The sequence below is a fragment of the Mus pahari genome, chromosome 17 (genome assembly GCF_900095145.1).
Source record: "Mus pahari chromosome 17, PAHARI_EIJ_v1.1, whole genome shotgun sequence".
NCBI lineage: Eukaryota > Metazoa > Chordata > Mammalia > Rodentia > Muridae > Mus > Mus pahari.
Genome location: NC_034606.1, coordinates 64,709,852 through 64,728,395, shown reverse-complemented (window position 1 = coordinate 64,728,395; position 18,544 = coordinate 64,709,852). Strand labels below are relative to the sequence as shown.

At 44.7% G+C, this 18,544-nt stretch overlaps 1 protein-coding gene across 1 annotated transcript in view; it reads right to left on the bottom strand.

Moving 5' to 3' along the window:
• Dip2b (disco interacting protein 2 homolog B) overlaps positions 1-18,544 on the bottom strand; it is an 87,281-nt gene that overhangs the window by 62,858 nt on the left and 5,879 nt on the right. The window contains exons 2-4 of the mRNA XM_029547886.1: positions 13,697-13,822; positions 1,170-1,319; positions 307-429 (exon numbers count right to left, since the gene is read on the bottom strand). Of these exons, the coding sequence (XP_029403746.1) occupies positions 307-429; positions 1,170-1,319; positions 13,697-13,769 (346 nt within the window). The 5' untranslated portion in view covers positions 13,770-13,822. The remainder of the gene's footprint in view (positions 1-306; positions 430-1,169; positions 1,320-13,696; positions 13,823-18,544) is intronic.

The following is an 18,544-nucleotide window of genomic DNA, read 5'->3' as shown; positions in this document are numbered from 1 at the left end:
CAGGCACTCCTTCACGCTTCCACAGACACTGGCGTTTCTGAAAGGATCATCAGTCAAAAAAGTCTATTTACAATTAGTAGAACTAGTCTCCGACACACCAAACCCATCACTATTCTGGTGTGAGCACAGCGTGGGCCTCAGAACAACAAAAGGACAGCTCTAGCTCCAGTCTTCACCGCCCGGCCCCTCTGCCTGAGACATGACAGGTAAACGATTCTGGGGGAACGGCACAGTGACTGAAGCCCGTTCAGGCACGACTGTGCTGACTTCTGATGAGTGTGTGCGTGCTTCTGGCCCTTTTACTACTACCTTCCACAATTTCTTCAGAGTCATCCACAAAAAATTCCTTTAAGGGGGGTCGTTTGGGCCGTTTCAGAGTATTGAGAAGCTGCTGAATTTTTGTGGACACTCTGCTATTGACAGGAACACCTGTAAAGGAAAAATGGTAAATTTGATTAAAATTTATTGAGCTTAATAAAGATATTTATTCCCTCAATTAAAGTAAACTCTTTCAGAAAAAAAACTACTGGGCTGGAGAGATGGCTCAGTGGTTAAGAACACTGACTGCTTTTCCAGAGGTCCTGAGTTCAATTCCTAGCAACCACATGGTGGCTCACAATCACCTGTAATGGGATCTGATGCCCTCTTCTGGTGTGTCTGAAGAGAGCAACAGTGTACTCATATGCATAAAATAAATAAATCTTTACAAATAAAGAAAAAACTATTAACTTTTTCTTATCAATGAAATGTTTAAGGTATAGATGCCTTGTGCACTGAACCTTTGTGAGTTTTCTTTCCTGCTCTTCTTTCCCTCTCCTCACTTAAGACTTTACTTCTAATGGAGCCTGGTCTTTGGCCAGTATCATTCTATCCAAAAGGGACCCAATATACACATGACAAACAGAAGACAGATGACTGCTGTGCCGAGCATACAGTGGGAAGGGTTAGGCTCCCTCTTCTCTTGTAGAGCTCCTTTCTTCCACAGTCACTTCACAGTACCTTCTGTGAAAGCCAACTGTGAACAAGTACCAAGAGGGCTCCATGTAGTGATGAGTGACCGAGCTGTAGTGAGGCTCTGCCACTGGGACAACTAGGAATGGCTACAGTTAGAATTCAAAATCTCCCAGTTTAATGACTACTACCTAGCATCTACCAAGGGAGCTCCATACCATCAGCTGTATCCATAAGGCTGGACCTGTTGGATCCTTTGTGCATGCCTTTAACTATGCCAGAGGGGGGCAGGTCAATGTTTGCAGGGCGAAGTGAGGAAGAGGAGGAAGAGGTAGTTGCAGTGACATCGGGAGGAGCAGAGACATTTTCTAGGAGAGGAAAAGACAAGAGTTAAAATCATACGGTACTGACAGTAAAAGGAAGCACTTCTAAACCCTTTGCTTTTGAAGGAATGAAAAGCACTTGCTCTTTTAAAACAGGCTTTAAAAAAAGATTTTATTTATCATTATAAGTGTGTATAGTGTATATATATATATATATATATATATATATATATATATATAATGCATGTGTGTGCATGTGTGTGATGTATGTGTATGTGTACACATGTGTGTGTATGAGTGCATACGCATTTACAGAGTGCATGACTGGAGATCAGAGTACGATGTTTGGGAGCTGGTGAGTCCAAGGACTGGTTGGGGTCCTAGGGTGAGTGCCTTTATCTGCTGAGCCATCCCCTGGCCCTAAACAGACTTTATAATCAAAATCTAAGGTAAACCAGGTTATATCAGCTTTCCAGAACTATAATTTTCAAGATCTGAGTAACCTTAGTTATTACATCAAATCACCTAGCGTGTTTCTCAAAAATGTTATTTTCTTATAGAATGCATAAGTAGAAATCCAATGTTATAAAAGCCACCTCAAAATGATGACAGTGAGTAAATGGACAGTTTGCCACCAGTTCTCCAGGCTGAGACACTTCCTCATGTTGTGTTTTACCTACCGTGGCTCACAGTGGGCCAGATGACCCAGGCTCTCAGACAATGGGAAGTGAGGTGAAGTCAACTTCTAGTTCTGATAAAACAGCCCACAGTGAGGCTGGACCCAATACCAGGCAAAGCTCCCTCTTGATCTCAGGAGAGATTAGCACACATATGCTACTTCACAGAAAAATCCTTTAGAATTTTATTTTTTTGGGGACAGGGTCTTGTCAGTTGGGTCAGCTGCTCCTCCTGCTGGGATTACAGGTGTGAGCATCCTGCACACCCTGCCAGGGGGGATTCATAACACAGGAAGTAAGCTGCTGTCAGAGAGTGAGTGATGTAAAAGGAGAACTACTCAAGAGAGCTACAGCATGAAAATTCTTCTGAAGAAGAAAATTAGAGGAAGTAAACTGTACAATGTAAAAATAATAAAACCACTAAAGGCAAGACGAGGGAAACATAATTGTAAGATTGGTTTAAGAGTAAGATTTCTGTGCTTCAAAGCCCTGTGATTATGAATCTTATAAATTTAATACTTTTTAAAAATTTGGAACACACTGGCATGAGTCCATTGTGGTTTAGCGTGGCTAAGAAGGCATCAAGTGTTTTCTTTTTGTCTCTTGTACCTCAAGAGACTTTGAGTTTGTGAATCTTCTTGTCCAGCCGTGTGAGTGCTGGGGTTACAGGTGTGTGCCAGCACACTCAGCTGTGCTTTGTTTTGTTTGTTTCTCAAGAAGTAATCCTGCCATGTAGTCCAGGTTAGCCTCAATCCTGCCTCACCTTCCAAGTGCTGGATTGACCAATTAGAAACATCTATTGTCTTTGATCCAGTATGTTCATCTGTAAGAGACTAAATGAGCTAAGGCATAGACAAACAGTGGTACACTTTAAAATCACAAAAAGAATAATATAATTATAAACGTGTACCATATTCATGATGTCTCCTGAGTGCTGGTGTTAAGGGTGTGTGCCACCATGCTCTAAGAGACTACAGTCTCTTTAAGGAACAGGAATTACATCAGTAATCGCTAAGATCCAAAAGGAGCAGCACTGGATGTGATGGTCTCTGCAGCTCAGCTTTGCATAAGGAGGATGTGGAAAACTGTTTTAACAAAACCCAGACAGGTGAAGTAGGTACCTGGATTTCCCTTTGCAGGGGAAAAGCTCTTTAAGACATATTCTATGTAAATTCTCACATCTCAAAGGTTTGTTGTCTGTGATGGTGTGGTGGAGAACATGGCTGTCTGCGTATGGCGGCCATGAGAGGTGTGATACAGGGTAGAGGGGGCTACCATGGATGGTGGTTAGCTTTTATATGGCAATTATACTAACAAGGTAGGTATCTTCATTAAAAACTATAATGTTAAATTAAAAATTTCCAGCCTTTTCAGAAATCAAATTGAAATGTTATATAAATGTGATAAGGAAGGTTGCTGAGATGCCAACTAAGACAACGAAATGTGACTGGTTGTCAAGGAAACAGGTAAGACAACAGACACAGCACAAGGGTGGGGCAGGGCACCGGATTCTTGGAAGGGAAGCAGAGACCTTGGGAAACAACACCAAAATTCACAAGTGCATAAAGCAGAGGCAAGCCACAGCACTCCACACAGCAGCAGCAGCAGCAGCAGCAGCAGCAGCAGCAGCAGCAGCAGCAGCAGCAGCAGCGCAGCATGCCAACCGACCCTCTGCCTGCACAGTGCTCATGCAGCAACACCACAGAAGCAGGCGACATAAATCCAGTCTTCAGGCTAAGGACAAAAGGTCTCACTGACAATGGCTTGGTGTAGAATCTGCACAGGTTAGCTCTGTGTGCTATATGAAATACAGACAGTACTGGGAAATCTGAGCTGCTAAATATTTTAGAAGCTCTTCACATAGGGACTTTTTATTTTTTGGATAAACCCATATTCAGACTGGTATTCTATTTCGCAGCTTCAGTATTGCTTATAGAAATAGTTATGGCTTCAGGTGAGGGATGTTCTGTCCCAATACTGGCAATGATGCCCATCACCCTGCAATGAATACACTGTGGCCTTTCCCTCTCTACCTCATTAACTGTCCTCTGTGATCAAACTTTCTAGGCCATGGAAAACTTAACACAATCATAAACTGTTTCCTGGATACTGGGTGCCAAATGGAACATTAGGTAGATTTCTCAGGTAGATCCAACTCCTACCTATTCGAGTATTGGCAAATACATCAGCTAGAGACCCACTGGTTCCTTTGACCTCTCCATGGGACAGCGTGGAAGATGCAGATGAAGAAGTGGACGATCCCTGAATTGAGCGGTTGATCCAGGACTCAGCATTCTGCAAGCTTTGTTGCAAGGCAGCAGAGAGCGCAGCTTGGCGTCTCAGAGAGCCCTCATCCTCAGAGGCCGAAGACGTGTCTGTGTGGAATTAGAAAAAAAGAAGGGTCGGTCCTGCCTTGAGCACAGACTTCAGTTCTTGCTCACTGCCTGCCTGCACACCTGATGCTGACATCAGGGGAACACTAGCATTCTGAAGTTAGATTAGTGGTGACATCTCCGAAGTATTTTCCTGTTCTGAGATTACTTAATGTCTAAACTCTAGTCTGTCTACTTAACAGAGACTTGTGACAGTGGCCAAGTGAGGTTTTGGGGGTGTCTGTCTCTGTTTAAAAGGAAAGGATGGTGGCAGAAGACAGACACCAGTTACTTCTGTGGAAAGCTTCAGTGAGAGCTGCTGATAGGGAACTGAAGTGGGATGTGAAACTGTCTTAGCCCCGAGGCACTGCCTGCTCTACTAGAGAAGTAGCTGATCAAAGCTGGAAGTGAGGTTTCCCAACACGGCGGTCAGAGAAGACTGACGATTCCCTGGTGCCTTTCAGCCTGACTGACTTCAGGAACCAGACCTAAATGAGAACATCTTGCCTAGAAAAATCCAACCACATACAGGGAGGCCAAAGCTGGGGAGAAGCCAGAGTTATCATAGGCTGGGACTCTATAAGGTGTAAGCTAACCACTACATCCCCAGTCCCAGGGCCTCACATGTCCTATGTAAGCCAACTACCACATACCCAGATTTTGTTTGTTTGTTTTTTAATTTAAAAAAGTCATTGCTCAGATTTGCAGAAAATTTTGCCTAATTCAGGTGAATAAGTGGGTCCAAAGCACTAGAGAAGTAAATAAGAGAACAGGGAAATCGCTAACATTCCACAATGGGGATTGAAACCACACCAAAACAAACAATGAAACCCCATTATGGTAATCCAGAATCTGCAAATCTACACTGTAAAACCAGAGCACCAACGCTTCACAACCTTTGCTTCTTGTTCAAGACTACCAGCAGCGCATTACCTCACAGCAAAGGAGACCCAAGTGCAAGTCTTGTGATGATTTCCAATGCACTATGTGCCGGAAACTAAGTCAGGACTCTTAGACGTATGACTGTATGAGTTAGTATGTGCCATTAAAAAGCCACACAGTATGGCACTGATGACATACAACCCCACACTAGAATACAACATTGCTTTTAGAAATGGACCAAGTGGAGAACTCTATGGGAGGAGGACTGATCTCAGCCCAGGGTTTAAGTACCTCAGTGTAAGTGGAGCACATTATAAGGAGCTGTGAGATGGAGGAGGGGGGAGGGAAGAAGACACAGATAGACAGGCAAACACAGAGACAGATGGGGACTCCAGAGATTTCACTGATAAAGCAAGGCTCCCTAAAGGAGAAGACACATAGTATAACAGGGAATGGTCAAAGCTAAACACAAGAGAGCAGTATTTAAAGACAGCATTATAATTTCTAGAAAACACCCTTTTTAGCTCTATCTTGAGAGAAGTGGGGGCAGGGAAGAGTGAGACTTGTGACTCACCACAAGAACAAAGTGTTTTGGGTGACATCTCAGATCCCACAAAGGCCTCTGGATTTACAAGCTGCCCTTACTATTCATTTTAATTTGTGTAAGTCTAAAACCAAAATAAATCAATTTTTATAGATAGTAAAACCAGTATTTTCATTATTGGATTTATGGAAAACTAATTGCATTATGCTTTTGTATTTGATCAATTATATAATTAGGTGTAGTGTTTCAATTCAATTACCTGCTTTGTCTGCCAGACCTCCTCTGGGTGTCTATGGCTAACAGCTATGGAGTAGCAGAGGCTAGGGGAAAACCTACACAGCTTTGGTGTCTGTCTTTCATTTGAACCCTGAGGCCCACCACTCTATTTCTAACTTGAGGTTGAAATGATTCATTGTGAGGACTGCTTATTCACTCAACAACAGGACAGAGCTCTACACCAGTCAGGCAACGAGAAGCCTAGCGAGACAGACATGGCCCTGCTTGCATAGGTTCGGAGACAGACGGGAGCCCATGCTCCTTTGCTCTGCAGCATGAGCAAGGATTGGCTGAGAGGCAGGAGGGACAACATCAGGTAGAGAGGATGCAGGGACAGAAAACAGGGCATATGTCAGGTAATTAATAAAACAGGAAGGCTGAAGAGATGGCTCAGTGGTTAAGAGCACTGACTGCTCTTCCAGAGATCCTGAGTTCAATTCTCAGCAACCACACGGTGACTCATAACCATCTATAATGGGATCTGATGCCCTCTTCTGGTGTGTCTGAAGAAAGAAATGGTGAATGAATAAAGTAAATAAATCTTTAAACAAAACAAACCAGGAGCCAGCTGAATGAAGCTCACGAGCGAAACAGAGAATGACAATAACGAGGACAGACATCAGGGGCACAAGATGCCAAGGGCTCACTCCACTGTGGGGCCAGCAGGCAGTCTGCAGCTACAACCAACACCAGTCCCTTCCCAAGCACTAGACTACTGACAGAAAGGGGATTCTGTCTTTCTGATCTGACATAGTATCTGATATTTTCCTTAATAACAATTTAAATAAGGCACTGGAGAGATGGCTCAGTGGTTAACAAGCAATTACTCTGTCAGAGGACCCAAGTTCAGATCCCTACCCATGGGTTTAGGCATGACCAACCTTACTTGTCTGAGCCCACAACTTTTTAAAAAATCAAAATGAGACAGATCTTTTAAATAATTTCTTTTGTAGCTTAAAAAAAAGCAATTGTCAACCAGGAATAATTGTAGAAATTTGGGGAAGATTAAAACTGTTTTCAAATTCATTACTTTATTTGCAGGGGCACACATGTGCTGCAGGGGCACACATGTGCTGCAGGGGCACACATGTGCTGCAGGGGCACACACGTGCAGGGTGCACCTCTGGAGGCTGGAGAGCAGTGTAGCTGGTTTTCTCCTTCCTCTCCGGGTCCTGTGCATCAGGTTGTCCGTCTTGGCAGAAAATGCCATTACCTCCTAAGCCATTGCACTGACCCAAGGTATTGTTATGTATTTCTGGATAGCTTGGCCTTGAACTCATGACAATCAGTCCTCCTGCCTCCTGAGTGCTGGGAATACAGTAGGAGTTACTACCTCGCTCAGATGGTGGTTCTGGGGAATAAGCCTAAGGCTTCGCGCTAGGCAAGCACATGCTGCTCTCCAGCCCCAGCCTCAGCCCCAGAACAATTCTAAAAGCGTAGTTTGCCTGTTGTGAAGTGATGTGATTTAACAGGCACCATCTGATAGTGTTCATCGGAAGCTGACCATCTATTTGTAACCAATCAGGAGACATAGAAATGATTTGCTTATTGTTCTTAAGAGAAGCCCCCAATTTACTAACTTTTCCTAGCTGCTATGACTTTAGTCATGTGGACATTATATTAAAAATGTTTGTTTTAGGGCTGGAGCGGGCAGGGCTGGAGTGAGAAGAAAAAAAAAGTTTATTTTAAAAAAGTGAACACTTGTGGCTGAAGATATGGCTGAGCAGTTAAGGGCACTGGACGTTCTTCCAAAAGCCCCAGATTCGATTCCCAGTAATAACGTAAAACAGGAAACAACCCAAGAGCCCAAGTACAGACAAATGGATGGATAAACTATAGTCGGACTCAGCCATGAGCCGTCTATTGGGATGGACACAACATGGAAGAGTTTCAAAATACTTAGGGTGAATGAAGGTTAGCCCATCCCTTCTGCTCTACCTGTGTGTATGGGGCGGGGGATGGGGGGACAAAACTGCATGGCTCTATTGCATAAACACCTACAGAAGACACATGTTAACACACAGACAAGAAGAGCATAGCAGTGGTTATCAGGGGTGAGAGGACTGTGAAGAACTCAGGAGAATGCAGAGATGGGCATTATCTTAACTGTGTTTCTATGTCACAACCTGGCAAAGTATACACCTAAGGACGTGCTGTTAGGCTGTAGCTATAGCCACAGGCTTGGGGTGTGTGAAGACGAACCCCAGCACCAACTGTTCCCTCCAAAGTTACTTATATTATGTCAACCTTAACTGAATAAAACTTTAAAAATCAAATTTGAAAAGGCTTTTCAAAATTTGAAAAAGACTTAACTTAAAACAGGATGAAAATGGCACCTGAAACAGACACCACCTGAAAGCAGAGACACGCTGAGGAGTACTGGAGGACAGCGCCCACCAGAGATGAGGAGCACCATGAGTGGACAGGCCCTGGAGGACAGCGCCCACCAGAGATGAGGAGCACCGTGAGTGGACAGGCCCTGGAGGACAGCGCCCACCAGAGATGAGGAGCACCGTGAGTGGACAGGCCCTGGAGGACAGCGCCCACCAAAGATGAGGAGCACCATGAGTAGACAGGCTCTGGAGGACAGCGCCCACCAGAACTGGAGCCATGACTCAGGAGTTAAGAACCCTGGATGCTTTTCCAGAAGACCCAGGTTCAGTTCCCAGCTCCCACATGGCAGCTCACAAGTTTGTAACTCCAGTTCAGGAGATGATATGGTGTACATATATACACACAGCCAAAGCCCTCAGGTATACAAAAATTTTTTTAAAAATCTTTTAAAAAAGAAGAAAGGAACAATACATCCTGCCTTTGGGCCCTCTCAACAGGTAACAAAATTAGGTCTAGACAACGGCTCGGGAGAGCAAGGAAGCCACAGTGCACTGATGTGACAGATGAACGTCCACTCTATCAATCACGACAAAGTAGTGCAACATCTCACTTGGGCATGGAGCAGGTGACTGCAAGCAAGTGCTTCACACAGAAGAGCCATTTCTCCTGCTACCAAATCTGTTGTGTGGTGCTAGGGACTGAGGGGGGGGGGTGAGGGTGAGGGGGCTTCATGCTGAGCCTCATCCCCAGCCTAGGGATTCTCTTTTAAGTAACATTTAAGTGACAGAAAGGCAGCTCTCATGGGGGCAGTGGCTACTTAGGTTTACCCCTCTGTGGTACTGTGCATATACAGGCAACAGTCAGGTGAAAGGGGTTTCCTGCCTGTGACACTTAGGGTTGATAAGGACCAAGTGTAACCATTACCCACTGACAATGAGCATCTGGCTATCTCCTGTCTGCAGAACCACTGCTTTCCCTATCTTGCAAACACTTACAGGAAACACAGTCTGGCAGGGCGGTCTTAGTAAAAGTCCTTGGCACAGGCTAAGGCACCACAATCCCAAAAAGCATCCCTGAGGTAGATGAAAACTAGTAATGCACAGTGTGCCCCAGCACATCATTCTTACGTAAAGAAATGCAGAGACTGAGATTAGCACATTATGGAGAAAAGTTTTTCCTTGTCGTCCAGTCCATCACTGGCAAGTGTGTGACCTTGTTAGAGCACACGTCCACACGCAGCTTCCCTCCACGCGGGGTCACCTGCCCTCTCTCACTGCAACAAACGATAACCTCACAGGCTGCAGGGAAGCCCGGAAACAGAAATAAATAAGTTGGTGTGGGTCAGCACTGTATTTATTTCTGTATGAATGAGCAGTGGCGTTACACAAAGGACCTCTATAGAGAGCTGAGGTCATCGCCTCATGACATCAGCACATGAGACTGCAGCACAGTCACTCAAGCAGTGTAAAGGATGGGGAAGGCCACAGGCACTAACACTAGGAGTCACTGCACACTTAGAAAACTTGAGTTTTCTAATCCACAGCAGTTTAGTGTAGGTGTCAATAATCACATTTTAGGTTGACTGATGTCTTATTTGAGAGTCATTTATGAAAAAAAAAGACAAATCGTGTTCCATGCCAACTGTTCTCATTGCTTCTAAACTGTATGACACAATAAATAAAGCCAAAACGTCTGGGCTTTTCCTCCTTAAACCGTTTGATCAGGCAGCTCTCAATTTTCATCCGGTTAGTAATCCAGGAGACTGCACCTCCCACAGGGGGGCCGAGTGACGTGTGCCCCAGAAGTGAGCTCCACATAACACAGCACACGGGTGTGTGGGTTGACAGTCAATGTGCAGAGATGGAAGAGGACTGTGAACACAGGAGGTTGTCTGTGGGTGACAGTCAATGTGCAGAGATGGAAGAGGACTGTGAACACAGGAGGTTGTCTGTGGGTGACAGTCAATGTGCAGAGATGNGGTTGTCTGTGGGTGACAGTCAATGTGCAGAGATGGAAGAGGACTGTGAACACAGGAGGTTGTCTGTGGGTGACAGTCAATGTGCAGAGATGGAAGAGGACTGTGTGCACACAGGAGGTTGTCTGTAGGCTGACAGTCAATGTGCAGAGATGGAAGAGGACTGTGTGCACAGTCTGTGGGTGAGAGTCAATGTACAGACATGGAAGAGGACTGTGTGCACACAGGAGATTGTATGTGTGGGTGGGGTGTGCTTGCAGGTGTGTGCTTCTAGAGGCCGGAGGTAGACACAGGTTTGGTGACTGCTGGCCAGTGAGCCCTTGGAGCCCACTTGCCTCCTTCCACACAGATTACAGATGTGCACCGCTGCACCAGCCTAGGAAGGAGCTGGAGGTTCAACCTCCACTGAGCCAGCCCAGCTGCCTGTGTTCTGACCATTGTATAATTGGCCAGATGCTGACTTTAAAAACATTCAATGATGAGCAATCCCATCGTTACTCCTCTTCCTCTTCCTCCTCACCCCTAGAATACAGTCTTTTAACTTTGGTCCTCGGGACTAGCAAAAGGACATAGCTAGATAAAACTATGTGATGCCCCTGAGTTAGTTAGAGGTTGCAGGTCCTGGGACACATTAAGTGGCTTCAACTGCAAAATGAGTAGCCAAGCCACTTTTGCTGGCTAGTTCATTCTGAGACAGGGTTTCTCTGTGTAGCCCTGGCTGTCCTGAAACTTACTCTGTAGAGCAGGCTGGCCTAGAACTCGGAGATTCGCCGCCTTCCACTGCCTCCTGAGTACTGGGAATAAAGGCGTTCATCACCACTGCCCCCCAAAAGTGGCAAATTCCACTGCTAACAGAAGAAGCTAGCAGAACCTTAGGATATAGATCTCATACCTTCCCTCTCTGGAGCAAAGTACTTTTACCTGGTATATGCAGAACAGTTGAATAAGAACACCAAGATATATCACACTGGGGGCTGTGTGAGATTGCCTGGAGGGACCTCGTGGTTTTTTGTTTGTTTGTTTGTTATTTTTTTGGTTTTTGAAGACAGGCCTTGAACTCAGAAATCTGCCTGCCTCTGCCTCCCAAGTGCTGCTGGGATTAAAGGCGTGTGCCGCCACTACCCGGCTCTTCAACATCTCTTTTTTTTTTTTTTTTTTAAAGATTTATTTATTTATTATATGTAAGTATACTGTAGCTGTCTTCAGACACTCCAGAAAAGGGCGTCAGATCTTGTTATGGATGGTTGTGAGCCACCATGTGGTTGCTGGGATTTGAACTCCGGACCTTCGGAAGAGCAGTCGGGTGCTCTTACCCACTGAGCCATCTCACCAGCCCTCAACATCTCTTGATGGGAGAGATTTTCTACTTGGAACACAGATGTCCCTAATAGCATATGGAGGTGTTTTGAATACTATTCAGAAGTCCCTAGAAAATCTCTTGATGGGAGAGATTTTCTACTTGGAACACAGATGTCCCTAATAGCATATGGAGGTGTTTTGAATCCTATTCAGAAGTCCCTAGAAAAGAAGGTAAAGGGACTCTGCTGAGTCAGGTCTTAGAGGAGGGGACTGTATCTTTGTTATGAAATTATTAACAAATGTGATCAAGAACATTATGGTACAAATTCTTGAAGGCTCCACAAGAACAGAGCATGCATATTTAGAAATATAGAGGCTTGTGGTAGACTGTGAAGGACTATGGTTCCATTCAACAGTGAACAGCTGTGATTTGGTTCAAGAGCCGCTAAGTTCCCTGTGGCAGTGACTTTTATGAAAGGCCTGCCAAACAGGTTCCCATTAGTTGAGAGCCTTCTCAATTCTTTGATGGGCTCTCTCTTCTAACCCAGAGCCATGAGAGCAGCCATTTACTCTGAAGCCACAGTGCCTTGTCAGAGGCTGGGAGAAGGCTGCATGTCACACTGTTCCCCGCCCTTTGCCATTTACTGAAACTGAACCTTCAGCTGTTCTGCAGGGAATCTGCCAACATGGACGGCCACTAGACTGTGAGACCCCTTTGTGCCAAAGGACCAAACTTGTACACAGCACAAATGTGGAAGGGAATCCATCCAAGACTCTGAATGAGTAGGCCTGAAGTATGCACTACTATGGACACAAAATGCCTCATTGTGTTAGTCTGCCAGAGGTATCCTGGGTTACATTTTGAGAAACACTTGAAGCCACAGAGCTATTTCTCTTTTAAACATACTGACACCACAACTGTGTGGGGAAGGAAGCACACACAGCTAGTGAGCCCACAGCAGACCCAAGTGCCCTGAGGAATTTGGCAAACCCAGAGGGGAACAGTGACATGAGCATGGACTCATAGTGAAGCCCAGCATGGCAGCTATGACCAGGGAACAGCCACATGGCTCCCAGGGAAGCTTGCCAAAGCCATGGCGGGGGACCCAGCCCTTGTAACACTTTGTGACTGTGGTTATACGGGACCTGTTACCCTCTTCTGGCCTCCAAGGGCACCAGGCATATACACAGTATACATAGATACATACAAGCAAAACACTCACACACATAAAATAAATAATTTAAGACATATTGTCTGGTATTTGAGCTAAAGAAAAAATAAGGTTGTTTTTTGTTTCTTCTTCTTCTTCTTCTTCTTAATTTGGCAAAACATTCTGTTTTGTTTTGTTTTTTTTCAAGACATGGTTTCTCTGTATAGACCTGGCTGTCCTGGAACTCACTCTGTAGACCAGGCTGGCCTTGAACTCAGAAATCCGCCTGCCTCTGCCTTCCAAGTGCTGGGATTAAAGGCGTGCACCACCACAGCCGGGCTTGGCAAAACATTGTGAACTACAGGAAGGAAACTTTACATCGGAAGGAGTAAATTCCAAGTCTGAGAAGTGGAGAGGGAGGGATGTCTATTCCCCACGTACTTCTGGACCTCATATAGAAAAGAACACTTTAAAGATATAAGAATATATTAACGGATGCCTATTTTTTTAGATCTATTTCAAATTTGTATTATCATGCTCCTAAAATCTCTAACAGCACACAGAATTCTATCCCAAGTCCACCCACTCCTATGCTGGCTGTTGAGATAAAACATCAATTGGGGAGACTAATGGGTTAAATCTATGACTACAGATTGCATTTGGAGACACAAAACATCCAAAATTCCTTAAAAAAGGGCCTGCACCCATGATACTAAGTGAGCCAGGCTCGGGAGGACATAGTCTGTATAGGTCTCAGTGGGCCTTGTTATTGCTGCTCCCCAGCTCCCTTCAGAGTGCACTCCTTAGGTTCATTTGATGTGTGGGTAGTTCCAGGTCACACCTCGGAAAGGAAAAGGAGTATTTCCAAACGCCCATCCAGTAAATCTCAAAGTGGAAGGGTCATACACCTACCTGGAGGCGTGCAGGCATCTGCAGGAGACTGGACAAATGTGGACCGCCTCTTAGTGGGCATGGGCAAAGCCATTTTCTGTTCTTTGTGTTTCGCCAGAGCAGCTTGGACTGCTTCTGTGTGGATATCTGGAAAGTTAAACACATGGACATTTTCACTCGGGCAGGGTCGTAGCTTCTAAGGAGTGAACTCTTGGTACTCAGATTGTTAAAAACGCCAGGTGGAGGCTTAGATGGTTTTTATTTATCTTTCTATTCAGATCAATTAAGATAAACCAAAGATGGAAACAAAAGAAGTCAAGGGTAATTTCAGAGAATGATGAAGACTGACTGCACAACCAGGAGTCAAGGGCTGATGAGAGGGCGGAGCCCGGCAAGTATCTGTGCCCACAGGGAGCTCTGTCTCTACACCACACTGGAGTTAATTCTAAGGAGATAATTAGCAAGGATGCTGAATTAGAGCACTTCCAACGACAGCAGCTTAGGGTATGCTGAACAATCAGAGAAAGAGCCTGGCTGAGACACCTGCTTCTGTGCCACAGGAACAGAAGGGGTGACACAGGTCTAGAAAGTCACAAGGGCACACGTGACATGTCTGCCAGCCTGCACACAACTTACACGAGTCATAGGAACCTTAAAATTAACATATTCCAAACAGAATTCTGGATTCTCACACCAACTACAAAACAGGCTCTCTGCAGAGAGCATGGTGAGTCCGCTGCTGCTGTGTAGAAGATGTCTTACAAGATGTCCAACTTGGACCTCCGGCCTCCACTCCCATGCCCTCACAAGTACACACCCATTCACACCAATAAAAGCACTTGTACACACAAGCACGTACACATGCACCTCACACACAGAGACTAACAGGAAAGGAAGGATGCTCGCACAGATTCCACTGAGGTGGGTCAACCTCCAGGCGCTTCCCAGCTGACCATCTCTCCTTGCCCAGGAATGGCTTCTGCCACATCCTGCCAGTTATCTCTGCTCTGGAAGTAGGACCTCAGATGAACAGCTGGTCCAATCAGATCCTTCTTTGGAGAAATTTAAACTCTGAGTCAGAAAGTATAGGTCCTAGAGCAGATTTGAGTTAATGACAATGAAAGGAATCTCCAGAAAGGAGAGATTCTGAACTTCAAGTGAGATCCCTGGAGCTTTTTCCTTTTCTTTCTCAGCTATTACGTTCTGTGTTCTACAACAGCTAAGGAGCTGGAATTTAAGTAGCTGTTTGTAAAACCAAGACAACCTGAACACAAATAAAACCTCTTTTAACATAATATTTTTATTGATTATTTGGGAATTTCACATTATGTAGCCCCAATCACTCTTTCTTCCCTCTCTTCCAAGGTCTGCTCCCCCCACTTTTGTGCCCCCCCACACACAAATTGTATTTTTTTTAAAGATTTATTTATTTATTATATGTAAGTACACAGTAGCTGTCTTCAGACACTCCAGAAGAGGGAGTCAGACCTTGTTACGGATGGTTATGAGCCACCATGTGGTTGCTGGGATTTGAACTCCGGACCTTTGGAAGAGCAGTCGGGTGCTCTTACCGACTGAGCCATCTCACCAGCCCCACAAAATTTTTTTAAAAGTCCAATTTGAACTCCCAGGAGCTAGCCCCTTAAAGAAAAGTGAGTACTTCACCACCCCAATCCCCACCAGTTGCCATGTATAGTGGAGACCTAACTCAACATCCTTACCACAGTATTTAAAAGTTCTCTTTGATGACTTCCTGTCTAGGTTGCTACTTTTCGAGGAGGGCATGGCAGGGGAGTCACAGGAGCCTTTTATGTTTCTCTCCTCGACTCTGAGCCTGCAGGCATGGAGACCAGTGCAGGACAAGTTTCCTTGCCCTTTATAGTTAACAAGAGCATGGTTCATGGATCCCACATGGGCTCCAGTTTCCGTATGTGCCATGGACCTCAGCATGGGCTCTGGTGGCAGTATAAATCATGGTCACCAACAGTCTGTGGTAGCATATACCACAGACACGTACATGGGCCTTTGGTAGAAACACAGGCCATGGACATCAGTACCCCTGCCACCCTCCCCACCCACTGCAGCAGGACCTTAGGGCTCCATGGGCCACAGACATCCACATGAACTCAGGTGGCAGATGGAGGTAGCTGAGCTTTTCTCCAGAGCATATGTAATGCTGCATTCCTTCATCCCACCCACCCCTCCATCACTAATTCGTCTTGTCCGTTTCAGGGGCACAGGAAACTACAGCACATCACTCAGTACAGCTTTCATGGCCACAGGCCACTGGTCTCTGGTCTCTAAAGCACCATAACTACTAGACCATTGCTGAGACCTCGTGTCTTCATCTCTGGTGCCAGTGACGTGCTCCCTATGTGGATCTGCAGCACTGGCTCCTCCTAGCAGCCCAGCAACTCACACATGGAGAAGGTGTTGGGACTGACAGACTCCAAGAGCTGCATCTGGACTGCATGGATGGCAGCTGAGTTGGTCAAGCCTCACCCCACCTACCACCCAGCCTGCACTGAGCAGGATCTTCCGGGCAGCCACCCCTGGACAGCCCAAATAAAAACGCTTATTGTTTAAACAGTTCTATAGCATAGCTTTAAAAGGCTCCATAGTATTTCACTGAATTAACAGATTATAATTTGAGCAACCCTTTAATATCAAATATTAGGTTGCTTTCATTTTCCTTACTACTGTTTATAACAAGACTAGTTGAATATTTTCAGTTTAAGATTCATCTAATTATTTCCTCAGAATTAACTCCAAGGAAAGGAATAAAATTGATAAATATGTACTTATTAATAGGTTCATATACTGCTGGAGATGAGGCACAGGGGTTTATATATGCTAGGTCCTCTACAACTAAGTTACATTCTTAATTTCGTTTTATTGTATCATAAAAATATTCCGGGCTGGTGAGATGGCTCAGTGAGTAAGAGCACTGACTGCTCTTCCAAAGGTCCAGAGTTCAAATCCCAGCAACCACATGGTGGCTCACAACCATCCGTAATGAGATCTAATGCCCTCTTCTGGAGTGTCTGAAGACAGCTACAGTGTACTTACATATAATAAATAAGTAAATCTTGAAAAAAAAATATTCCTGCTTTCCTACCAGCAAAGTGCCTAAGCATGCTTGTTTCGCCATAGTCTTCATCTTCATGTGTGCATGTGAATGTTTGTGCATGTGCCTGTGCACACCAAGGGTCCACTTGGACATTTATAGTTCTTTTCACTTTCTTTTTTTTTTTTTTTTTCTTTTTTTGTTTTTTTCGAGACAGGGTTTCTCTGTGTAGCCCTGGCTGTCCTGGAACTCACTTTGTAGACCAGGCTGGCCTCGAACTCAGAAATCCTCCTGCCTCTGCCTCCCAAGTGCTGGGATTAAAGGCGTGCGCCACCACGCCCGGCTCACTTTCTTTTTTATTGGAAAGGGGAGCTCAGATTCTCTGGCTGTCCTGGGAACTCCCACTCTGGCTAGACTGTCTAGACTGGAAGCCGCTGGGACCCTCTCTGTCTCTGCCTCCAGTGCTCAGTTACCCTCCATGGTGTTGCGGACCCTCTGATCTTAAGTCCTTATTCTTGCACAGCAAGTGCTTTATCAGCTGAGACAGTTCCCCAGTACCTTGCTCTTTTGGCTTTTTTGCTGCTGATGTTGTTTGAAGCAGGATCCATATGTTGCCCAAACTGGTCTTGAACTCACAATCTTCTTGCCTCAGCCTCTCAAGTGCTATGATACCAGACAGCTTCAACTATGCCCAATCCTTGTTTAGCTTTTTTTGTCCCCAATTTAAATAATGGTGTATCTAATAATTGCTTCAATTTCTATTTCTCATTAGAGTTACTGAACATCTTTAGAGAGAACCTACAAAAATCTATTGTATGCTTTTAGACATTCTTACTTCATTTATTTGGGCTGTTTGGGCTGTAATTAGATAAACCTATTGTGGTTTGAATATGAATAGCCCCCACAGGCTCTTATGTTTGAATACTTGGTCCATAGTTGGTGGAACTGTTTGGGAAGGAATGAGAGGTGTACTCTTATGGGTAGGAGGTGTGTCCCAGGGAGTGGGCTTCATTAACATCATTCCCAGGGAGTTCTCTGCTTTGTGATTGTATCTCAAGATGTGAGCGCTCAGGTTCTGCTCCAGCACAAGGGTCATAGAGTCAGCCTCTGCCACTGTCCATCTCAGTAAATGGTTTCCTTTATAAGTTTTTTTTTAATACACGCAGCCGCGCACCTTGGTCATGGCATCATCACAGTGGTAGCTCGGTACCTATGGTGCCCAGGTGCTCATGTAGAAGTCAAACCAATTCATTCCTATTCCCAGGTGAGTCCCAACAAGCCTGCCCTGTTGTTTACAACACAGGTTGATTGATTACACCACAAGTTTATGGATCTTTTTGTCCTCAATAAGAAGAATGAGCTGTGGGGAGCTCCAAGTTCAAGCACCTGTCTGGAATGTGTGAAGCCCTACTCCAATCCTACTTCAATTCCTAGAATCACCAAGATAAAAAAGAAGTAATGATATATTATAAAAACCATTTAAATACATACAATACTAAGTAAGAACTTTGTAAGACACACCAGCTCAATAGTTGGATATACTTTTGTCTCAAGTTTCTATACCTATGAATACTAGCTAATGTTCAATCTCCTGCATGCTGGGATTACAGGCATCCACTAACTACCATGCCTAGTTTGGGATATTACTTCTTTTTTTTTTTCTTTTTTTCTTTTGGGATATTACTTCTAAGACCATAGTATTAACTTACTTACTTTGGGTTCTAGAATAAAATAATTTTATGTGACAATTTATATTTATCATACAATTTTAGTATTCCCTATTTCTACTTAAATCAAGATTG